Source organism: Coccidioides posadasii, chromosome 1 (assembly GCF_018416015.2).
Source record: "Coccidioides posadasii str. Silveira chromosome 1, complete sequence".
Classification (NCBI taxonomy): domain Eukaryota; kingdom Fungi; phylum Ascomycota; class Eurotiomycetes; order Onygenales; family Onygenaceae; genus Coccidioides; species Coccidioides posadasii.
In genome coordinates, this window is record NC_089407.1 from 6,032,902 (window position 1) to 6,056,449 (window position 23,548).

Here is a 23,548-nt window from a genome sequence, read left to right on the forward strand (position 1 = left end):
CATCTGATCGTATTTGGTAACTCTTCAATTTCCTGATCTGATAACCTAAAATCAACCGACAAAAGTTTATTGGATCTGATAACCTTTGTGGGCTCGCGGGATTGGAGGGACGCACGCTCTTGTTATCGCCAAGGATGGTTCAAAACACCTGATGGAACATTTTGAGGCGCTAAAGACTTTTTTTCTCTTTCCGAACCCGGGCCCATAGTTATCCCCTGGGGTGGTTGATCTGATAAGCCCTGAGTGGGGCTGTCACAAAATGGCTCGTTATTGCGAAGCGGTTGGAGCAACTCGATGACAGCAAGGGTGAAGATGATCTCTGGCGAAGATTGCCGTCGAAATGCCGGCTTCAGCTAAAATTACCGGGAAGTCTGATTGCGCCTGTGGAGTTGCGAGACTGTGCTTCACATCAGCAGTTATTCGACACATCAAGCCTTTGAGTAACCGATGGCATCTTTCTTTTCCTTCCTGAGACTCCTAGCCGAGGTGGCTCGTCTCTTCTCCCAATATTCCAAACGCTTCTTGCTCTCGATGATGCACACCAGCGCAAGGAGTCCCATTGCTTCCAGCAGGACGCCATACAGGGTCCTTGTTGCTGGAGGATCGTATGCTGGTCTGTCAGCAACGCTGAATTTATTAGACCTATGTCATGGGAATCCTACTCGTTTCTCTGCCGCTCGGTCTCCAGAGGTAGCAACCTCTTCAAACGAAAGGCTTCCAGTGCAGATCACCATAGTGGATGAAAGAGATGGTTATTGTGAGTGGCTAAGGTCTTGCTATATTTCATAGCAGCTAACCTCAAGTTCAGATCACCTTATTGGAGCACCGCTTGTGTTTGCTTCACAAGATTATGCTCTAAAAGCGTGGAAGAAATTTCAGGATATCCCCGCCCTCCAAACACCCGAAGTGAAATGCGTCCAAGGTCGCGTCATCGCCGTCGATCCCGAAAGCAAAACAGCTACGGTTCTAGAAGCTGCGACAAATAACGAAGTTGAAGAGAAATACGATTACTTCGTTGCAGCAACTGGACTCTCCAGAAGCTGGCCCAGCGCGCCACAGTCATTGACCAGAGAGGAATATCTGTTAGAGACGAGGAAACATATCAAACTCCTTGAAAACGCTCGGGACAAGATTGTCATTATCGGCGGAGGTTAAGGTTCCTGAACCGGCTTTATGTCTATTTATAACTAACATGTAGCTATTAGGTGCCGTTGGGGTTGAAATGGCTGCTGAACTCAAACTTGCACAGCCTGATAAGTGCGTTACCTTAATTCATTCCAGGCCGAAACTCCTCTCCTCAGAGCCACTTCCAGACGATTACCGCGACAATGTCTTCTCGCTCCTCCAGGAATCCGGCGTCGAGACCATAATGAATTCGCGAGTCCTGGAAATTGCACCAGAGATGAGAAGCGGCTTTGCTCCGAGCACCACGCTTAAGCTTGGCGATGGTAGAACCATCAAAGCTAGCCATGTTGTCAGCGCAATTTCAAGATACAGGCCGACCTCCTCTTATTTGCCTAGCGAAGCTGTAAATGAGGATGGCTATGTCAAGATAACTCCAAGGTATAGAATGACAGTCTACATTCAACACGGAAGCTAATGAGGAGGACAGACTGAACCTGGCCACAAACATTGCCAATGCCAAATATCACTTTGCAGCCGGCGATATTGCTCTGTGGTCCGGAATTAAAAGAGCAGGTGCCGCAATGCACCAAGGACATTATGTTGCCACAAATATATACCAGCAAATATGTAGTGATCTCTTTGCCAAAACGCCGAAATTTGTTGAACTTGATCAAGCGCCACCAGTGATTTGTATCGCGATCGGAAAGCAAGCGGCTTCTTGGAGTGAAGAGTACGGCACCCTTTTCGGAAAGGACGTATTGGACCTTTATTTCAATGATGACTTGGGATATAATAGTATGTCGCCTTATATCCGGTTCTGAAGATCATTTATGTTTGCTGACATTGATCCCTTAGTCTGCTGGAATTACATGAAGCTAGGAGAACCCCCGATCACCGAATGATTACTTTTTGAGACTGTTATTTTCAATGGCGTTAGCTAGGATATAATAGGGCATGGAACGCAAAACGGACTTTATCAAATTCGATCGAGTGGAAATAACGTGGTATTTAGGTGTAACTGGATCATAACCTTGAGATTAAATGCAATATATTGGTAACTCCCGTTACTTAGAAGGTCGAAACGTTAGCGATGATTGGAACGATAGGTCTATTAACGTGCACCCTTTTCCCCCCCACCCAAAAAAAAAAAAAAAAGCCGAAATCAAATCTAGTCTATTTTGCTGATAGCTTTGCCCCATCCACTGCCTGATGCAAAGCATTTACTCTGTAACTCTCACTTTTATCCATCAACTCACGATGCGTTCCCCTATCGACGCATCTCCCATCCTCAATCAAAAATATAACGTTCGCCTTTTGTATTGTATTTAGTCGATGGGCAATAGCAATGACGGTAATTCCCTGTGCTGCTTTTTCTAGCCCATTCTGCAATAACCTTTCGGACTCTGCGTCCAAAGCGCTCGTCGACTCGTCAAGCAATAGAAGCCGTGGCTTTCGAACCAGCGCACGAGCAATAGCCAAGCGCTGTTTCTGTCCACCGGACAACTGGCTGCCATTCGGACCACAGTACGTATCATATCCTTCCGGCAGCTTGATAATAGTATCGTGTATATTCGCAATCTTACACGCTTCCTCAATCTCGGCATCGCTTGGTTCGTGTCCAGGTCTGGCACCTAGAGCAACATTGAACCGAATACTGCCGTCGAAAAGCACATTGTCTTGAGAAACAAGTGCAATATTGTTTCTGAATTCGACCCCTTCGTATTTAGAGATATCCTTATTATCGATTTGGATAACACCGGAACTTGGCGTGTACATCCGCTCCACCAGCGATATTATGGTTGACTTCCCAGCACCGCTTGGGCCAACCAAAGCGGCAAATTGTCCCGGTTGTATGCTTAAATCTAAGCCTTGGAGTACCTGGACATCTGGCCGAGCAGGGTAAGAAAATGTGACCTGCTTGAATGCCACACTTATCCCGCCTCTATCGGTATCCAAATTTTTCTCTACCGTTAGAGAAGGAGCTTCAATGTCCCTCCTATTTCTACGGTTCTTCGAGAGTTTGCTGTTTGAACCGAGATCCAGGAGGTTCAATATTCTGTTTATCGCCGTGAATGCTCGCGAAACATCAGGGGCGAGGGTAAACATTTGACCCCAAAGCTGGGCACTGACAAGCAAGGCCATAAGAACGATAAAAAACTGTGCTTGCGAATAATCCCCTGATATAACCCGCCTCGCACCCCACCAGTAAGCCAAAGCGTAAAGAAAGTTGCTCAACCCGTACGAGATTGCTAGCCATAAACTCGCGTAAGCGCTATGCTTTGTGACAGCCTTTGTTGGAGCTTGCAATGAGCGGCGATACGTATTAAATATTTCTTGTTCGAGAGAAAATGACGACACTGTTTTGATTGAATTAACAGCTTCGATTGTAATAGCAATTGATTTTGCGAAGGCTTCCGCATGGTGTTGCTCAAATCGAGCAATTTGGATAACTCTCATGGCACCCGCACCAAGCATCAGTGGAACAACAGCCAGGAAAACCAAGGCAATCTTCCACGCAATAATATGCGTCAAAATAACTGCTGTCAAAAAATTGACAAGCACGGAGACGAGATTTCCAACCAAGGATCCGGTGAGTCCTGAAAGTGCATTTCCATCTTTCGTAATAAGCGTGAGTAACCGAGACGGCGTTCTCCCGTTTGATTCATGCCATTGGAGATCCTGTTCCAGGAGCGCACGAAACGAGAGTACTCTGATTTGGTAGACAATTTTTTCTGCAACAAGCCCGAAAAGAGACCAGCTGGCAAAATTTGCGAAGAATTCGATAATAGCCAGCACAAAGAACATCAAGCCATAGAAATTTCCCGCCCATCTTATCTTGCTTTCTCCCTTGCATGGACTCAAATCTCCTATAGTATGTCCGAAAACTGCAGCACAGGCAGAGTAAGTTCCACCAACGATGATTGCCGCAACAAATGCCAGAAAGAGTACGAGAATATATGGTCGAAAAAAGCCCCATAGCACGCTGCATGTTGCACTGAAAGGTCTTTCGGCCCCCAATCCAGCGTCCTCTTCGTCCGTAGCGGGCTCAACAGGATGCGTTTTCTCTGCTATGGCGTAATCCTTGTTTAACTGCTCATCTGCCGTGAACGTATGCTCATTTGACAGCTTCTCTGGTATGTCTTCGAGAGTGACATCGGTGACCAATGAATTACTTGATTGACCGTCCTCTTCAACGTGTACATTCAGATTTTGAAGACGAATCAAGTCGGCATATGAGCCTTCTTGGGCTAGCAATTCAGTATGCGTACCCTGTTCAACAATCTGGCCGTTCCTCATTACGATAATATTGTCTGCATTCCTTATAGTTGAAAGGCGATGGGCAATAGTTACCAAAGTTCTCCCAACTGCCGCTTTTTCCAAGGCAGCTTGAACTCTTTGTTCACTTGCCGAGTCCAACGATGCGGTAGCTTCATCCAGAATTAAAATCTTAGGATCTTTGATCAGAGCTCGTGCAAGAGAAATCCTTTGCTTTTGGCCTCCGCTGACTAGGCTGCCACTAGAGCCCACAAGGGTACCAAATCCATACTTGAGGCGCGAAACAAATGTGCTAACATCAGCTATAGTCGCCGCGTTTTTTACCAGCTGCACTATTTCGAGTACTTCTGGGCCATGGGATTCTGCGGCTCGATCTAAATCCTGGCCTTCCCGGATAGCTGCAGCGACTTCGGAAAGTTTCGCGCCCTGTAGGGTTTGCCTTAGGTGAGAATGGGCCGGCGAGTTAATTAGGCCCAAGGCAATATTTTCAAAAATAGAGCGTTCCAGGAGACAGGGCTCCTGCTGTACAAGACTGACGTAGCTCCTCAAAAATTGCACACCGATATCCTTTATATCGTGTCCATCGATCATTATACAGCCGTCATCTGGATCATAGAACCGCATCATCAAGCTTGCGACGGTCGACTTGCCGCTCCCCGATAGGCCCACTATTGCGGTTTGCTTGCCTTCCGGGCAATTAAAAGAGACGTTCTGCAGCACCGGTTTATCTGGCCGCGAACCATAAGTGAAAGAGACATTCTGTAGCTGAATGTGTCCAACGACGTTCGGAATTCCTTGGTTAATGTTTTCGTTTGCCCCGTTAATTTTTGGCTTCCTATCAATATCTTTCTCCAGCTGTTGAAAAGCCACACTCGCAGAATCAAAAAATTGGAAAAATGGCGCCATCGTGCTAAGGATCAAAGATGCTAAGGGAAATGAAGTCAGTAACCAAATGCAATAGTGCCGTCGAATCAGACACACCATCTACTAAAATAACAATGACCGTATATGTAGATCCAACCGTGGCCCCCGTGCCACCGGAAGCCACTGAATCCGCAATCTTTTTGGACCCCAACCAGTACGCAAGTGCATTTGCAGAATATGCAATAAAAAAAAGCAATCCCGCCTGAATCGCTGCAGTAATAGCCTTTTTTATTCCCGCTATTTTCGCTCTCCCGAGAGAGTTTGAAAATTTCGATTCCAGGCGAGTATTTGCCGTCAATGCGTGTACGACCATAATATTCGATAAGGCTTCTAAAGCGACAGATGTTGACGAAGCCACGTTCTCAGTAATTCGACCGGTGTATTTTTGAACAAAGTAGCTACCGACGAGGGACATGAGCATAAACGCCGGCAGGAGGGAGACGAGTGCCCCTCCGAGTTGAGCATCTTTCATGAAAGCGACAACATATCCAGTCACGAAAAAAGAGATGCTGTTTAAAACAAGTCCCACTTTCTCAGAGGTTCCATTTTGAATGGTCGCGATATCTCCATTGAGACGAGAAGATACTGCACCAGCGGGCAAGTCGTCGAAGAAGGCGACATCCTGATTCAGGAGGGCCTTGAAGTACTTTTGGCGAATTCTTTGCGCAAGTCTTTCGCCTGTCAGACTCCAACAAACGATGGAAATATATGCCAAAATTAAGTAGGCAATTCCAATATAGACAACTTTCAGCACTTGTTCGTTCACGGCAGACTGATAAGAAGAAGGACTTGTGAATCCTGCGTTGCAAGTCGCAGAGTTAAGGTCATCAACCACCTGGCCAAAGAGTACACCCAGCAGCGGAAACGAAACCCCAGACGCAATGGCAGCTATTACACCGCCAAGTAGAAGCAGTATATCGTAGAAAGTAGGATCCGCGTATACAAAAAGCCTTAGATATGATGTAAACGTTCGCGTACGGCTCTATACATGTTTGTTAGCACTCGCACCGAGATCAACCCTACTGTGGCGTCTATACCTTTGGAGCTTTTGAAGAATTGTCACTCGACTCTCCATTAGTGGCAGTCATGATCAAAGCGAGGTGTCTTCGATACCACTTTGGATGTGATCAGGCGATATTCGTCACTGAATATCAAATGCTCATCTTTCATACCATAGCCAAGTCAATCATCCATTTTGAGAGCTGTTGAGCAGGTCGAATACGAGTCTTCCATCGCAAAAGAAAGCTCACTACATTCAAGGACAAAGGCCTAGCTTCTACCACTTGAATCATATAAGCTTGGCAACGATCCGCTCCCCGGCGTTGGGTCGTGACCACTAAGGAAGGTGTATGGTATGGTATGGTATGGTATGTTATGTGTTATCTGTACAGGCAGTGACAATTACAGTATTGAAATACAGGCTGCGTATGGACTGTATTGTACTGCGCTAAACCGGTAAAGAGGGCCATAATCTTATCAGATTATCGCCAAGCCAAGCCATTGAGTCAATTGCTTGCCGGTCCGGGTTTAGCCGTGTAAATTTTGTCCCTGCATGTCAAACTCAATTTGCCACTCTAGCGATCAGATAAGATAAATCCCGCGTGGTGCTCCGGGATTGTCCGTGGAGGAAGGATTAAAGTTATCTGATCCGTCCCATGTTCGCCGGTGGAGTCGTCCACTTTGACACGAGCACGCACGCTTTCCGGGCTTCGGTAAACGTAACAGCGTCAAATGCGCGTTTTGTTCGGAGCAGAGTTAAACACAATGGAGCTTTCATTCCCCACCCTATTAGGGCGGAACTGGGCCTTTTTTTTTCCAAGTCCGAGATCCTGCAGAATTGGGCGCCAGCCGCATTTGGCCTGGTGGCCGGTTCCGGGATCCAAAGATAGGCCCCAAGGTCTCGATGAACTTTGCCCTGACTGCCACAATTTGGGACAAAATTTGCGGCCGATATAGTTAAGTCATGCGGTGAGCGGGAACAGGTGCTTAGCAACCATGCAAGAGACAAGGGAGCAACAGCTGCGCCTTATGACTTAGGAATTTCCGTGCGACAATACAAACTTTGCATTGTTTAGCCAATGCCCAAAAAATTATCTTTCATCTTTATCTTCTTCTATCACAACCGTCAGAATGAATACCCCGAATTCTCAAAACGGACGTGCAGAGAACGGTGTAAACGGTCAAGAAGGGCCCCTTGTCTTTAGGGAACCTGCGTTTGCCCTTAAGTCCAACGAAGAGTTGGCAGAATCCCTTCTGCTTGGTTGGATACTTCTTCTATATCGAGGTAACAATTCGAGTGAAGACGCCAGTTTCTCATGCGAATATGGATCACGAGGAGACGATGCCCCAAAAGAGGGCGTCTCGGGACTTATAACAGATGTGATTTTGGAAGAAGTAGAACAAGTATCCTTGCTCCTCGAGAGAGTGCGGAATATACTACGGAGATGTCGAATATCCAATACGGACCCCGGAAAATGGAAAATCTTCTCTGCCGTATTATCCAATTCCGCTGCGTTAACAGAAGATTCAAGGAGAGAAGTGCCTAACGTATGCAATTTTCTGAGAACCCTTTATATGGAGCTCGGGCTGATTTATTAGGAACCGTTTTGCATTGAAGCCCAAATCTCAGGGGAAGAGCTCTCCATAAACAAAATACAAACTCCCGCTCTTAAATCCCCCTCCATGGTCAACATCTCCGTGCAGGCATTCGTGGAAATTTTAGATTCGATTTTGTCCGACACCAACCAAACGATTGCACAGGCGATCCGAGTTACGAACAACGAACTTGATAAGATCTGGGAATGGAATGAGACAGTTCCTCCTACGATCGATACTTGCATCCACGACATCTTCATTGAAAATGCATCTCGACACCCTGAACGCCCTGCCGTCGTTTCTTGGGATGGTGAGCTATCCTATCGTGAAGTTGACGAATTCTCAACTCAACTCGCTATGCAACTGATCAACAGCAATGTCAAGATTGGCGAACCGGTTATGCTCTGTTTCGAAAAGTGTATGTGGACGGTTGTTGCTGTACTCGCGGTGATGAAATCAGGTGGCACCTTGGTGCTTACTGACCCAAGTCAACCGGAGGCGCGCCTGCAAACTATAGCGACAGAAGTAAACGCACGACTGATTTTGACGTCAGAGACGCAAGCAAAACTAGGAGCCAGGATATCTTCGACAGCCTCCATAGTAAGTGTTGGGCCTGGCATTTTCCAGAGTCGCACCCAAGAAGTCTCCAAATCCACCTTGCCGAAAGTCCCTGGATCGTCAGCGCTGTACATAATCTTCACGTCAGGAAGTACAGGCAAACCCAAGGGTGTGGTCATCTCCCACACAAATTACACCAGTGGTGCAATACCTCGAGCAGCAGCAGTCGGCTATAACGCCACCTCTCGGGTTCTTGACTTCCCTTCGTATGCATTTGACGTTAGTATCGACTGCATGCTTTGCACCCTGGCGAATGGCGGTTGCATCTGTGTTCCATCAGAAGACCAACGAGTCAATGACCTTGGCGGCGCTATAAGAGACATGAACGTAAACATGGCGCACATGACTCCGTCAGTGGCCCGTGTCTTAGACTCGGACATTCTAGAGTCATTGGATGTTCTCGGTCTCGGGGGGGAAGCTGTATCAGCTAGAGATGCTGCGGTATTTGGTCATAAAACCAAGGTCATCATTGCATACGGGCCTTCCGAATGCACTGTAGGCTGCACTATCAACAATGATGTTGGTACGGACCGAACATATACTACTATCGGCAAGGGAGTTGGATGTGCCACATGGATAGTGGACCCGGCCGATCATGACCGTTTGACGCCTGTCGGAGCAGTGGGAGAGCTTTTAGTCGAAGGCCCAATCGTTGGAAAAGGCTATCTTAACAATCTCGCCAACACGTCTACAGTATTCATAGAAAACCCTCCGTGGCTTGTTTCCGGAAATGGTAACGTGCCAGGGAGGCAGGGAAGGCTTTATAAAACAGGCGACCTGGTTAAATATGACCCAGATGGGTCTGGGTCAATTTTTTTCGTGGGGCGAGCAGATCAGCAGGTGAAGCTGAGAGGTCAGCGAGTGGAGCTAGGGGAAATCGAGTATCACTTGCGAACGAAATTACCCCCGGGCACAATGTCCGCTGTCGAAGTTATCACACCCGGGGGGAACAAAGAGAGCGCCACTTTGGTAGCTTTCATCGCAGAGCAGAATACAGAAAGCGCTGAGAGTATAGACAGTCAGGCTGTCTCGTTTTCTCCTGGACTATTGCAGGTTCTAGCTGATATTCAAAGTGAACTCGGTGTCGTGCTCCCACGATACATGATTCCGGCGGCATATATCCCCTTGAAGGAAATACCGCTACTGGTTTCATGCAAGACAGATCGGAAGCAGTTGAGAGCTATCGGGGCGGCTATGTCACGCAGAGACCTTGCAAAGCTCAAAATAACTGCCGTCGAAAAGCACGAAGTCCGGACGGATATGGAACGCCGGCTGCATGGCCTGTGGACCCGAGTACTTGGGGACGGAACTGAAATAAACACCAACGACAACTTTTTCGATGCAGGAGGTGATTCTCTCAAAGCCATGAAGCTCGTCGCGGCGGCCCGACAACAAAAGCTAAAGCTCACGGTAGCCGAAATTTTTGGGCATCCAACACTCCAAGATATGGCTTTGATGGTAAAACAAATCGACACAGATATACACATCGATATTCCCCCATTCTCCCTTCTGCCGAGCACATGGGCAGGACTGGATCCCCGCACGGACGTAGGAAATCTCTGCAGTATTGAAGCTTCGGCTATTGAAGACATATATCCATGCACGCCTCTGCAAGAAGGGCTTATGGCCCTTTCTGCAAAGATTAGCGAGGCATACGTTGCCCAGAGGGTTGTTGAACTTTCGGACTGGGACACTGCCGTCAAACTCAAAGCCGCATTTGACACTACTATCGCCGATTGTCCAATTTTGCGTACTCGAATCGTCCAAGTTCCACGTCATGGCCTGATGCAGGTAATAATCAAGGAAAATATCACATGGCACTCGAGCAACAGTCTGGAACAGTATCTTCAAGAAGATCGTGAAACCCCGATGGGGTTAGGCACAGCTCTCTCCCGTTTTGCGCTCATTGAGGATCAAACGACGTGTAAAGTACACATCGTACTCACGATCCATCACGCACTATACGATGGATGGTCAATGCCATTAGTTGTTGAACGTGTCAATGGAGCATATAACGGTATAAAAATGGAAAGGCCCACTCCTTTTAGGTCTTTCATTAAGTACCTCAATGACATGGATCGCGCCGCTTCTGAGAGCTACTGGATGGAACAGTTACAGGGAGCAAGTAGCTTGCAGTTTCCAGTTCTTCCCGAGCCAGGATACCAGCCTCAAGCCGAATCTTTGCTAGAGCATTATATCCCGCTCACAAAAAGATCAGCATCGAGTACAAGTATTGCAACGGCGATTCGAGGCGCATGGGCTCTCCTAGCATCTGAATACACTATGACTGATGACGTAGTCTTCGGTGAAACTTTGACCGGCCGAAACGCTCCAATAGAAGGGATCGAGCAGATCGAGGGGCCTATGATCACCACAGTGCCTATACGCATTCACGTTGACAAAATGAAGAGCGTGTCAGACTACCTAAAGGAGATCCACAAGGAAGGCATATCGCGCATCCCTCATGAGCATCTAGGCCTGCAGCATATTCGACGACTAAACTCAGACGCCCGTGAGGCTTGTGAGTTAAGGACCGGTCTGGTTATACACCCAACAACGGAGGCGGATGACATTAATGGTCATGAAGCAAATCCTGCGGATGGATTTGTTCCCGCCGGAGACATCGAAGCCGCGAGCGAAGCCTTAAAATTTAACTCATACTCTTTGATGTTAGTATGCTCACTTGACCCGCGAGGAATTTTAGTTATGGCAAGTTTCGATTCGAAAACGGTTGATGTACCACAGATGAATAGGGTTTTAAGACAATTAGGCCATATAGTCCAGCAATTTTGTGAACAGCCAAACAGCAAAGTTGCAGATGCGTTATCTTCGGCAGAAGAAGACGTTCTCGAGTCGCTGCGTCTCAGCAGGCTAGGGCCTAGCAGCTTGGATGAAAAGATAAACACAATGCCCGGGCACGAACTTTCAGGTGCCGTCGCAACATGGATCGTCAATCCTGCCATTCCAGACCATGTGCTCCCGGTCGGTGCCGTGGGTGAACTATTAGTCGAGGGCCCGTTCGAATCATCCCTGCCAGCTGTTGATACTCCCCTGTGGCTCATCGGGAAAGATACCAATAATGGTAGCTCCAAAAGACAAATTTATAAGACCAACAAACTTGCGAAATATCGAAGTGATGGGACTATAATATTCCTTAGCCGTGTTAACTCTCAGAAGCCAGTCGACAAAGCGAAGCGAACCCCAGTTGCGCGAAGGCATTCTGGGGGTATGACAGCGAAGGAGCAAAAGCTTGTGCATCTCTGGGGCCGCGTGCTCGGGATGGATGAAAGCGAGATTGATATCAAGGATAGCTTTTTCGAATTAGGCGGGGATTCTATCGGCGCGATGAAATTAGTTTCGGAGGCAAGAATGGAAGGCTTCAAACTCACCGTCGCCGAAGTGTTCAAACACAAATACCTCAACGAGTTGGCCGAGGTGCTTGTAGAATTCCAGCCCCCAAAAGCGCCAACCGTTAATGCCAACACGGAATTCTCATTGCTTGATACTCGAGACGTCAAAGCGTTTGTTTCCGAGGAAATTCGGCCCAGCCTTGCGAACCAGTCCTGGAAAATATTGGATGTCTTGCCGGCCCGTCCCCTCCAAACGATTGCAGTGAAAGGAACCGTCCAATTGCCCCGGTATTCCGCGCGCTACGAACTTTTCTACTTCAATAATCATGTTGATGAGGCCCGTCTGTTCGAAAGTTGTCAGGAATTAGTGACAAGAAATGAGATTCTCCGAACGGTCTTTACGAAAGTTGATGGGCGGTATTACGGGATTGTTCTGGAGCAGGTGGGCGTCCCGATAGAAGTGCACGAGATCGAGAGAGATATTGAAACCTATGCCCACAATCTCTGCCATCTCGATGTTGAGACAACCATGCCACTGGGCTCTTCATTTGTGAAATTCCTATTCGTGAGGTGCACCGATGGTCGAGGTTGCTTAATTCTGCGGATTTCGCATGCACAATACGACGAGATATGCCTCCCTGTACTTCTTCGGCAGTTGTCTGCTCTGTACGAGCGCAAAGTTGTGCCCAAGGCGCTGCCGTTTTCCTCATATGTACAGCACGTTGTCAAGGAAAACATCCCACAAAGCATCCAATACTGGAGAGAGTTATTAAAGGGGTCTGCGCTAACAGTGCTGCGCCCTGAAACACCACTGGAATCCAAAATCCCAGCCGCCGTCTATAAGACGTTTGACATATCAGCTCGGCCTAAGGATATCACAGTGGCCACCATTCCCACGGCTGCCTGGGCGCTCTGCCTCGCCAAACGCCTCTCCCTTCGAGATGTAACATTTGGGGAGGTCGTCAGTGGGCGTAACATTGATTTTCCAAATAGCGATATAGTGATGGGTCCGTGCTGGCAGTATATTCCCGTGCGGGTCAAATTCGAGGACAAGTGGACTGGACTAGACTTGCTTGACTTTGTACAACATCAACATATCGCGAGTACCCGGTTTGAGGGTATTGGGTTGACGGAAATTGTCGAGAAATGTACGGTCTGGCCTGAGACTGTGGACTGGTTCGACTCTGTGGTACATCAGGACGTTGAGCATGTTGAGAGCTTGGGATTTTTGTCTGCAACGAGCCGGATGGAAACGATATACCCTCATGCGGAGCCATTGCGAGAGTGGAAGGTTCAGGCTTTCTTGAAAGATAACAAGCTGAGTATTGAGATTGTGACTTTTGAGTCTTGGTTGGAGTGTGCGAGGTCATTGTTAGACGACATCGAGAAGGTCATGGGACAATTGCTAGAGGAGCCGCTCTCGCGTCTTTTCAACAACTAATGTCCCCTTTACAGATAGAAATAATTATCGTTTGTATCAATTTTTCATAAGACATTCCAATTGAATTGAAGTTGACTCTTTGATCGAGAAAGCGCGTAGAGAAATCTCATCATTCGTTTGGTGGCTGCATTTGTGGCGGGATGACGTCCTATTTCGGCTGTTCTCATAGGCTGGCCGAGCTGCCAACTCACCAACCCGCGACAGCCGGACGTTCATCGATCTTCTCACCATTCACCTCAGACCTGGCATCCAGTGAGAGGCCTACAGAGACAGGTCACTGGTTTGTTTCCAGCGGCCTTCTCCAGCAGCCGAAATGGGAGCTCGAACAAGTGATTAGAGCTGCAGCACCCCATCACAGTCCTGTTTTATGGGCTGACCGACTACAGGCATCACTGGCCATTGGATGGGTCTTTTGGCTTATTGGGACGCGAGACGAAGGAAACAGTATCTTGTTCTTGTCCAGTTAAGCTCTCATTGTCAGCAAACTGATCTCCCACAGACACTGTGATGGAATCCACCCTTTTAACTTTCATTCTCCCCTCCTTGGCCGAAAACTGAGGATGGAGTTATGAAAAAGCAAACTATCAAGCCCGCGGAGGCAAAAGTCGTCCACGCATCTGGATCGTCCTCGCAAAGAGAAATGCCTCACAGATCTCAAGCGAGGCAGGGAATCCTAGTGTAGTAATCCAAGAACATTATTTTGTTCATTATTTTGTCTGTGCTAATTGTGTACTCTTCAATGATAACTACATAATGAACCTGTCAGGGTGGAAAATACAATCGATGCTGAGTGACAGAGTACAAAAAGAGCTGAGACCTTGTGACAATCCTGTCATTAAGCAACCATTATCCGATTTCGATAATAGTTCTGAAGAAATAGTCGACAGCCTAACTCCTTCAAGCCGCAAATCGTCATTCAATTGCTCATAAAATGATTGCACGTTAGTGCCATGACTTCCAAGCCTTTCCAGCCGTGTCTCCATTTTGTGAAGAAAGAGAGCAATGGCAAAGTTCCGACTTCGCACAATATTTTCTGCAGTCCGCAGGCCCCATTGAACAGGCAGATCAGCAAAAGGTTTTCCAAAATAGTGTTAGTAAGGAGGGGGTGAAATGCTTCAGCCCAAAACAAGATCCCTGCACACACACCATGAATATCCAAGCGCGTGCATAATCTCAGATTTGATTCCTGAAAAGTGAGATGAGCCAGATGTCTCTGGGATTTGAAACAGCCCTCTCTAAGCGACTCCCTGGCAACCTCTGTACCCCGAGTGTCTCGCGAGAGGTTAGTCGTCCATGGGCATGAATTGAGCGAATGTTGCGCAGTTGCATCTTTTCTTTTCCCCAGCCTTGCAGATGTCAATTTTCCAGGGAATCCGTGACTGAAAATGCTCTCCCCCAGGCCCCAGCAGTCAGCAAAGTTTGTCTACTCCAGATTTCGGCTGTTGTGGAAACCTGGGGACCATCGTTCGCTGGTCAGCTTCCCGTCATTCGGCCAAATCTGCGCTAACTAACGAATGAGGATGCCCCATCAGCGTTGGTGCCCCCACGAAGAAGATTTTGGGACTTTTCTAGCTGCAGCAATTGGTCGTACTATCTCTATGAGATTACGGTGAAACTCCATTCGCTCGTTGAAAGTCTTATCCAAGCGAATCAGGAATTCGATCACGAGACGATATCCTATCACTGAGACGGAAATACTTCTTTGTCTACCGTTTCTTTAGGGAGATCGACGTTGGTTAGCTTGGCTTACTTTGAGTAGAAACCGCCGACTCATCGAGTAACCAGCGCCCAAATGCGGGTGTGCCGAGACACGAGGCCTTGCGGCATGTCATCCTGGCAGCAAACCTTCGATGCGCCTCTTCTGGATGCCTTCGAGTGCGGAGGTGATGCGCTTTCATCATTGAGCATTGATCGTCCTTCCTCTTTCATTATGGTCGCGTCCTAATTAAGTTAGCGAGCCCATCGAAGTGGCCCGACGTGACCGCTGTGGCCTTCGTTTCCATTCGGTATAACCCTGGTTAACCTCACCCCTAATCATGCAACTGGTGTTAGTTGGAGGTCTGGGCATTCGACCTTTGAAATGGACTAAAATCTATCGAGACCGCCGCACTTGTGATGATGCACTTTTTCCTTTCCCCTACTCAACAGCAGCTATGCATGGCAAAGGCTTCAGACATGTCCTTTCATAGCGTATAACTTCCGCTGCTTGGGATAACTAACGAAGAAACTTCTTCATTAGTCCCATAACTTGCATTTTCTTGCCGGAAACCCGGCCCTCTCTGTTATGTATCCAGAGGGCAGATAATCTCACATCAATCGAGGAACCTTATTTGAACATTCAACTAGCTATCCTTTACCACCTCTTGCTAAATTCTGCTCTGTTCTAATACCCAAACTTCTTTTGGGCTATCGAACTCCAAATCACGGCCGATGTTCACCTTTTCACCATGACATATCTGCAGAGAGTGAAGGACTGGATCTCTTACGACGCGTTTCCGCTCGCACTTAGGCAACGTCGAAAGGGATCCGAAAAGATAGGATTGGCGCCTTCAGGAGAGGATGATTCCCATGTAGAGGCGAATCGTAAATTGCATTTATATCATCGTGTCCATCGATGGGATCCAAACCTTGAAGACGAATACCTCGATGAAGTGAAAGATGCGGCGAATAGCTACGATGGAAGTCCTACGAACAAGCGGATGGTCCGACGTGTTCTAGAAAACTCGCCATATCCAGAGGTTTGTCCTTCCACTTTTCCCGACCTGATGTATGGAGACGGTTCGCCAACGCGATTTTGATATTGATCCAGGTTCGAGCCGCCGTGCGAAACACTGACGAAGATCTCCCCGTGGATACTATCCGCGCATGGACAATTGGTCTCTTTCTTACAACAGTTGGAGCTGGGCTCAATTCTCTATTTTCGCTCCGCGCGCCTTCTATCGTCGTCAGCTCCATGGTGGCACTGCTTCTCGCCCATCCACTCGGCTTAGGATGGACGAAAGTGATGCCGAATAGAAAGATTAATATTTTTGGATCCGAATGGGATCTTAATCCTGGGCCGTTCAATCTTAAAGAACACGCTTTGATTGTAATCATGGCGAATGCATCGATCGGAAATGGGGTCGCGTACTTCACTGACACGGTTCAAGTACAGATCGCATTCTACAATGCGGATTTTGGTATGAAATATTTTTCTCTGAATTCACTTCGTTGGCTAACCCTAGTGTGAATCCATTCAGGCTGGTTATGGAATATATGTCTTGCAATCAGCACCCAGATGGTTGGATTCGGCATTGCGGGTCTCCTTCGCCGCATTCTCGTCGAACCAGGTAGGTTGAATACCTTGAAATCCATTTCGCCAGTCCGTCCAAGAGTATCGTACCCTATTTATTCTGGCTTGACGAATACATTTTTATAGGCATTGAGTATAGCTAACTTACAGCCTCAGGATCTATGATATGGCCGCAAACCCTTGTCACCACATCCTTTCTTTATACTCTACATGACGATACTCCGCCGAATCCAGCTACAACAAACGGCTGGCAAATTTCCCGATACCGATATTTCCTGTATATCTTTACAGGCGCTTTCATGTGGTACTGGTTTCCCGGGTTTATTGCACCGTTTTTAAGTGTATTTGCCTTTGTCACATGGATCAAACCGAACGATCCCCTTGTAAATCAGCTATTTGGAGGCTGGACTGGAATTTCACTCTTTCCTATTACTTTTGACTGGAGTCAAATTGCAGGTAAGTCAAAAAAGAAAAAAAGAGAAAAGAGAAAAGAAAAGAAAAGAACGAAAGGAAAAAATAAGAGAATTGAGTGGGTTGCTGAATCGAATCTGACTCGCAATGCAGGATACGTTGGAAGTCCACTGATTCCACCATGGCACGCAATCGGGAATACGTTGATTGGAACAACTGTCACCTACCTCATCGTCGCTCCCATCATCCACTACACCAACTATTGGTATGGGCGGCATATACCCATACATGACTCTAGCATATATGATAACAGGGGCCACCTCTATAATGTTTCCATGGTTTTATCCGCGAATAACACTTTTGACGTGCAAAAATACAAGGTGAGCCATTCTTTCATTGCGAGATCTCGTCTATCTAACTGGCTTTTCAGGAATATTCGCCAATTTTCCTCCCAACAACAATGGCTCTTACATACGGGCTGCACTTTGCTGCGATTGCCGCGTTGATCGTGCACACAGCTCTTTTCCATGGACAGCAAATCTGGATCAGGGCTAGGGATGCCCGTGGAGATTTGGATGATGTTCATACTCGAATGATGCGGAAATACGAACAGGTTCCAACCTGGTGGTATCTGGCGCTTCTCGGCGGCTGTCTCGCTCTGTGCTTCATAACTTGCCTCGCTTGGCCTACACACTTACCCTGGTGGGCCCTTATGATTGCTCTCCTGATTGCAATCATTTGGACGGTACCCATAGGCATCGTGCAAGGCTCAACTAACATTCAAATCGGATTAAACGTCTTTACGGAGTATATCATCGGATACATGCTCCCCGGCCGGCCGCTTGGGATGATGCTTTTTAAAACCTATGGATACATCACCATGGCACAGGCCCTCTCCTTTATTCAGGATTTAAAGATCGGACATTATCTCAAAATCAGGCCTCGCTCACTCTTCTGGGCACAGGTTATTGCAACTTTTTGGTCCTGCTTTGTCCAACTCGCCGTTATAATTTGGGGTTTGGGTAACATTGAGGGTGTTTGCGAACGAGACCAGCCTAACCGGTTCATATGCCCTGGCGGCAGAGTGTTCTTTGCGTCATCGGTCTTGTGGGGTTTAATTGGACCAGCACGAATATTCTCTGGCAAGGCAATGTATGCTGGTCTCCAGTATTTCTGGGTAGCGGGTGCACTTGCTCCTATATTTTTCTACATCCTTGCCCGAATGTTCCCGCGATCCAAAGTAAGATTCGTCAACACGCCCATTTTATTTGGCGGCACTCTCATGCTCCCACCGGCCACGCCTTTAAACTATGTGAGTACTGAACTTAATGTGCTGGTTTTCATGTAACCGTCGCTAACCGAGCCTGAAATAGCTTGCATGGGGTATTGTTGGCTTCGGATTTCAGAAATACATCCGCTATCGGTTCACAGGATGGTGGATGCGATTCAATTATATCACGTCCGCTGCGCTTGATACCGGTCTGGCAATCTGTACCATTGTCATTATAACGACCCTTCAGTTGCCAAACATCAGCTTTCCGAGCTGGTGGGGGAACACAGCTGCACTGAAGACAATGGATCAAATGGGGACAGCAATCATCGACCCAGTGCCACCAGGCGAGACTTTTGGCCCACGGTTTTGGTAGTCCCCAAAGAGCTTATTCCTTTGCATTGAAGGGCGTTGTGGAGCCATGTCCGCCACACGAGCAGGCGCGTTATTAGTGTAATGACCTCTTCCGATATCTCTCCCAGTTATGATCATGTTCAATTTATACATATACCTTTCAAGCAGTCTCAGCGACTTTCCATAACCAATTATTTAATGACTCCGAGACTTATCCACATAAGCTGTGGCGATGACCGGAATAATTATCACCCGAAAATTATCAGATCCCCGCCGCGCTGCTTCAACCGGTTAGTCATCGAATCAGATAACGCAATTCCGCCCGCAAAAGATTCCATCGCTGAGCCGCCATCCCGCCGACATTCAAACCAGCATCAATCCCCCCATCTTCCCCGTAGGTGGCTGAGAGACGCAATACCCCAGCGGGTTTTCTTTCTTTTTGCTTTTTTGAAGCTGCTCGTAATCTCGCAGACACTCAGCCGGAACCTTTACTACCATCCAACTTCTCCGCGGCAATCGAACCGCAGCCATGTCCACCCTTCACGAAATCACTTCCGAAGCGGACTTTACGACGCAACTGTCTTCCCTCCCATCCACATCTCTAGCTGTCCTCTCATTTCACACTCCCTGGGCTGCGCCATGCACGCAAATGCGCAACGTACTGTCCACCCTCGCCTCCACCTACCCCGCCACTACCCCTCCATCCATTCGCTTCTTGAGCATCAACGCCGAAGACCTCCCCGACATCTCAGAGCAATACGACGTATCCGCTGTGCCATACCTAGTTCTGCTTCGAGACAACAAGATCGTTGAGACTGTGTCCGGCTCCGATCCAGTCAGGGTCCGGGAGGCGATTGAGAACCATGTGGGGCAAGACGGGCAGACAGATCGACCTTCCATTCCGCCACCTCTGGTCGCAGTACCGAGAGCGACAGCGGCGCAGGATACATCCGACGACGCTACTGCTTCAGACGCGCAGTTAGAGCCTCCCGTGCCCACGAAAGAAGAGCTCTTTGCGCGCCTTTCAGAGCTTGTAAAAGCCGCCCCGGTTATGTTATTCATGAAAGGGACTCCCAGCGCCCCACAGTGTGGATTCAGTAGGCAGATTGTGAGCATTCTGCGCGAGAACGGGGTGAAATATGGATTCTTTAATATTCTGGCGGATGAGGACGTTCGGCAGGGGTTGAAAGAGTTTGCGGACTGGCCGACTTTCCCGCAGCTCTGGGTCAAGGGGGAGCTGGTTGGCGGATTGGACATTGTGAGTTGGCCATCAGTTGTTATGCTTGTTCCTCTTTCCTGGGATTTTCAGTATGCTAACTGAGAATGTTATACAGGTGAAAGAAGAGATCTCCGCGAACCCTGATTTTTTCTGCGACTATTCGGTCTCTAAACCTACAAGCGCGCCCTCAGCTTGAAACTTGGACGCCATCAATATTCCGACCCTTTGTTGTTTTCGCCCCGGCTTCCGTACTCCAAATGACCCTCCTGTGAAATGATATGAATTGTCCTGTTCAATATTGTGTGCATACCACTTAGCTTTGGCCAATCCGTGCATTAATCTGCACGGTTAGGTGCTTCTTAGATGTTTAACTGTTCTTCAGCTTCTGTTAATGTTAAAATTAAAAAAATGAAAACTGGATTTGGACATATAATCTTGATCGAGTGCTCGAAAGAAAGTGCACAAAATCAGTACAAAGTGGCAATTATTATACGAAACAGCTTCTGTAAGCTCATCGAACCAATTATATGCCTGTAGTTTATAAGAAGGAAATATGTTTCCGCGTACAGGGCAGAACCCTATTACTCTAGCAAATATGGAGTACAAGGGATCCTAAAACCAAAAAAGGAAACGGTGCAAGGGTTGATTGGGAATCAAGGAATGTCTTGCCCGTATAAATTCTATACAACTTAATTTGTGGCAAAAAATAGGCCCCAAGCTTGTCAGACCAAACCAAGCAAATTTCTTCATAGCCTGGCTAATGACGGGAGAGGTGATTTTCCAAATCTCATAAATATAAGGGCCAAGTGCCAACTGCATCTTTGCCCACAACTCAGCCGTTAAATCCCAAAATCTTTTGTATAGTTATGATTCTGGGCGAATTCATTGTATCGAAGACGTAACTATTCGTTCCTGGCTCCGCGACTTTGCGTCGCGCTGATCTTCCCTTCTCTATCCCCCAAAAACGCCAGCATCGTAATTTTATATTCATCCCCGGTTGCGTAGATACTATTTTATGTTGATTGCTGGTTGCACACCCTGGTCTGACGTGGCGACATCCCACTCTTGAAGGTTTTTGGCACGAAAGATATCAAACTTTGACAGTAGAGCATCCTCATCCACGTATGCACCACGTAGCCAGCGAGAACGCTTCCGGCCATCACTCTGTGACAAATCAAATGCCCTTCGGGCATGAGCCACACGTCTATTTGCAAAAATAACACATTCTCCTGGCCGCAACTTCAATTCAAACATGCCTTCTGGATCTTGCAGGAGGTCTGAGAACTTGCGTAAGGATTCGGCCAGTTGTTGCATTGGGTAATCAGCCGGTGTGAAGTGCGGAGCCTGGAATGGCGGTGAATAATTCACATACTCTAAACCTCCGGATTTATCCAGCTGGATCGTCGGGCGGCTATATTCGTAACTTTGGCCGTCATTAAAGTAGCCGTAGTGAAGCGCAACATCAGACAGCGTCTTTCTATCGTCTTCCGATAAACGTTGTGCCGCACGGAAAGTATCTACAAACATGGACTCTCCGCCAGGAAGGGAATTGTTCATGCAATGCAGCAATTGATAAGCAGGGGGATCGGCCATGTACAGAAGATCCATATGAAATCCAAGGAATTTATTTGTGTAGGCTACGTTTTTGGCTTCTGGTACACTGCGAACGTCCCAGGTGAGGCCGTAAAACGAATTGCGTAACGGTCCCATCCTCGTCGCAATCTGAGACACGCTCTCGGTTGACTCAGGAACGTTTTTGACGAAGGCCAGGCCATATCTGTACAAACTGCGCATGACTAACCCGAACTTCACGTCATCGTTCATATATTCATCAAAGGAGATCCAGTGTTGATTTTTCTCAAACGTTGCCTTGTCCCACACAATTTTTGTCGGTCCACCGCGGTAGTGACGCGCAGGTCGAGGGGTATTTAGATTCCGGAGCTGTTTTGTGCTGTACGTCGAAACGTGCTCTTCTTCGGGGTTAGCGAGACTGCCCGTCCATGTTACGGTCACCTTGTCGCCCTCCATCCTTAAATCTTTTGGTTTCACATCTGGGGAAAGGTCCGACGTCAAGAAGTTGCGTTGCTTAGTGGATGGGTCAACGCATTGGGAGCAGGTACATGCATCTCGTAAACGCATGCAATTGAATTGGAGCCAGGAGCCATCGGCTTGAATGAACAAACGGCTGTACTTGGCCGGACTTCCTTCACCAGCCTGCGCTTCCATATACTTGAACATAGGAGGAACAGAGCGTCCATTAGGTAACGAAGTACTCTCGTTCACGGTAGAGTACGGACGAAAAGAAAGCGTTCCTCTGCTGGAGGAGAAAATCGGCCCGCATCTCCTGGAAGATAGCGTTTGAAGAAGGCGGAAGGCCTGAAAATGCGGCGACATTGCGACGACGAATGCAGGAAAAGCGTGCCTGTCATCGACTGTTGAAGTCTCGAGTCTCGTCGCAGCCCCTCATTGCAACTTTTCACACTCACAAGCAGCCCCTCGCTGAATGCCGAGGCAAATATGGGAGCTAAGCCTCTTTGGGCTTAGTTGGCTACTTATGTACAAATGAGGCTGCGGCGACGTCACACCCGTCATAACCTGGGCCATTTGTGCGAATCTCGCTCTTGCGGAGAGCCAAGATGCAGGGTTTCATCGCGGGAATCCGGGAGCAGATAAACTCGTTGAAGCAAAAACTGCTGTGTTATTAGGTATAAGTTACAAGTGCATACATTCTTTCGAGGCGAGAGGAATTTCAATGACATCGCCCCGAAGGGATACATCAATGTTGCGTTTCGTGTTGGCGTCGCTGAGATCGGGGCACGCATCGCGCCGGTTATTACAGCAGCTCTATCTGTATTTCCAGTCTGCAAGCTGTTGTTAGGTGATTGCAACGTCGCCAAGCTCGACCCTTACAGCAAGCGCACAGAAAAAAGGCCAAATAACCAAGTAGCGGAGACAAGAGAGTGAGGGCGGCTGATATCCGCCTTCAACGACCTACCTGTCAAAGTTTATGGAAAATCCTATGCGAAAACATCAAACGTAATTGGTAACCAGCCACTAGCCTCGAAAGCAGCGCATTACGAAATGGGGTCATCGCTTGCCGTCTAGTTTGTGGCGCCAGCAGGCCCAGGGGAGAAGCAGAGTATATTCTATAGCCACACGGCTACGACAATCGGCTGCTCTCTGTGTGGTTCTGCCGTGGCGATGAGCAAAGGAGAATCGCACTACTGACCAAGTCCAACTTCAATCCTGGGCGCAGTGAACTTGCTTGTAGGCCTCGGGAATAATACTTGGGACTGGAATCCCCCGGGAAGTGGAACGCCTAGGTCTAAAATTCATTTGAGTAGAAGGCCAATGACGGTTGAATGCGATTGTCAAAGCATCCTTTTGGAGGGGGGGAACCTCTTGCGATGCTCCAGCGATGAAACAGCCACGGTCGTCTCTGATTGGAGTTCCATTGATTGAACACATCCGTTATGCATTTATACCTTCCGCCGTCAGACCTTTTTAATTAACTTTGAAAGCCACTCAAGCTAGGGATCTTTGCGGGGATTCCCATCCCGCACTTTGGTATGCCCTACTCCCAAGTCCTTGGGAATGGTGGCGAAGGTTAAAGATTTTTCAGGGGCAAAATCCTAAGGTTGCTACAATCGCCCGTTGCTGAGTCAAAGTGACG

The 23,548-nt window shown here is 47.8% G+C and overlaps 6 protein-coding genes across 6 annotated transcripts; 4 read left to right on the forward strand and 2 right to left on the reverse strand.

The window, feature by feature from the left end:
• The first annotated feature begins 214 nt into the window (after positions 1–214).
• Positions 215–3,489, forward strand: D8B26_001762 (uncharacterized protein). Its single transcript, XM_066123629.1, has 5 exons — positions 215–757; positions 809–1,150; positions 1,206–1,563; positions 1,613–1,920; positions 1,981–3,489. Exons 1-5 carry the CDS (start codon positions 448–450, stop codon positions 2,025–2,027), a joined length of 1,365 nt encoding a protein of 454 aa, XP_065979704.1. The 5' UTR covers positions 215–447; the 3' UTR covers positions 2,028–3,489.
• Positions 2,299–6,565, reverse strand: ABC1 (mitochondrial chaperone; the record flags this gene model as incomplete). Its single annotated transcript, XM_003065734.2, has 3 exons — positions 6,363–6,565; positions 5,383–6,307; positions 2,299–5,327 (listed from the first exon to the last, which is right to left on the reverse strand). Exons 1-3 carry the CDS (start codon positions 6,411–6,413, stop codon positions 2,299–2,301), a joined length of 4,005 nt encoding a protein of 1,334 aa, XP_003065780.2. The 5' UTR covers positions 6,414–6,565.
• An 890-nt stretch (positions 6,566–7,455) lies between these two features.
• On the forward strand, positions 7,456–13,380 carry NPS1 (Non-ribosomal peptide synthetase nps1; the record flags this gene model as incomplete). The annotated part of the gene is made up of 2 exons (XM_003065735.2): positions 7,456–7,872; positions 7,924–13,380. 2 exons carry the CDS (start codon positions 7,456–7,458, stop codon positions 13,327–13,329), a joined length of 5,823 nt encoding a protein of 1,940 aa, XP_003065781.2. The 3' UTR covers positions 13,330–13,380.
• Positions 13,381–15,776: 2,396 nt separating this feature from the next.
• Positions 15,777–18,678, forward strand: D8B26_001765 (uncharacterized protein; the record flags this gene model as incomplete). The annotated part of the gene is made up of 7 exons (XM_003065736.2): positions 15,777–16,067; positions 16,139–16,508; positions 16,569–16,658; positions 16,778–17,077; positions 17,186–17,412; positions 17,463–18,344; positions 18,406–18,678. 7 exons carry the CDS (start codon positions 15,777–15,779, stop codon positions 18,676–18,678), a joined length of 2,433 nt encoding a protein of 810 aa, XP_003065782.2.
• Positions 18,679–18,882: 204 nt separating this feature from the next.
• GRX4 (monothiol glutaredoxin grx4) lies at positions 18,883–20,303 on the forward strand. The gene is made up of 2 exons (XM_003065737.2): positions 18,883–19,914; positions 19,991–20,303. The coding sequence occupies exons 1-2, from the start codon at positions 19,186–19,188 to the stop codon at positions 20,069–20,071; spliced, it is 810 nt and encodes a 269-aa protein (XP_003065783.1). The 5' UTR covers positions 18,883–19,185; the 3' UTR covers positions 20,072–20,303.
• Positions 20,304–20,883: 580 nt separating this feature from the next.
• Positions 20,884–22,269, reverse strand: D8B26_001767 (uncharacterized protein; the record flags this gene model as incomplete). The annotated part of the gene is made up of 1 exon (XM_003065738.2): positions 20,884–22,269. The coding sequence occupies one exon, from the start codon at positions 22,267–22,269 to the stop codon at positions 20,884–20,886; it is 1,386 nt and encodes a 461-aa protein (XP_003065784.2).
• Positions 22,270–23,548: the final 1,279 nt, after the last annotated feature.

Bases quoted from the DNA above. Each gene is read 5' to 3' on its own strand.
- GRX4 (XM_003065737.2), top strand. From the start codon at position 19,186: ATGTCCACCCTTCACGAAATCACTTCCGAAGCGGACTTTACGACGCAA. The intron at 19,915-19,990 runs GTGAGTTGGCCA...AATGTTATACAG, and splicing joins TGGTTGGCGGATTGGACATT to GTGAAAGAAGAGATCTCCGC.
- D8B26_001762 (XM_066123629.1), top strand. From the start codon at position 448: ATGGCATCTTTCTTTTCCTTCCTGAGACTCCTAGCCGAGGTGGCTCGT. The intron at 1,151-1,205 runs GTTAAGGTTCCT...TGTAGCTATTAG, and splicing joins GATTGTCATTATCGGCGGAG to GTGCCGTTGGGGTTGAAATG. The intron at 1,564-1,612 runs GTATAGAATGAC...TGAGGAGGACAG, and splicing joins TATGTCAAGATAACTCCAAG to ACTGAACCTGGCCACAAACA.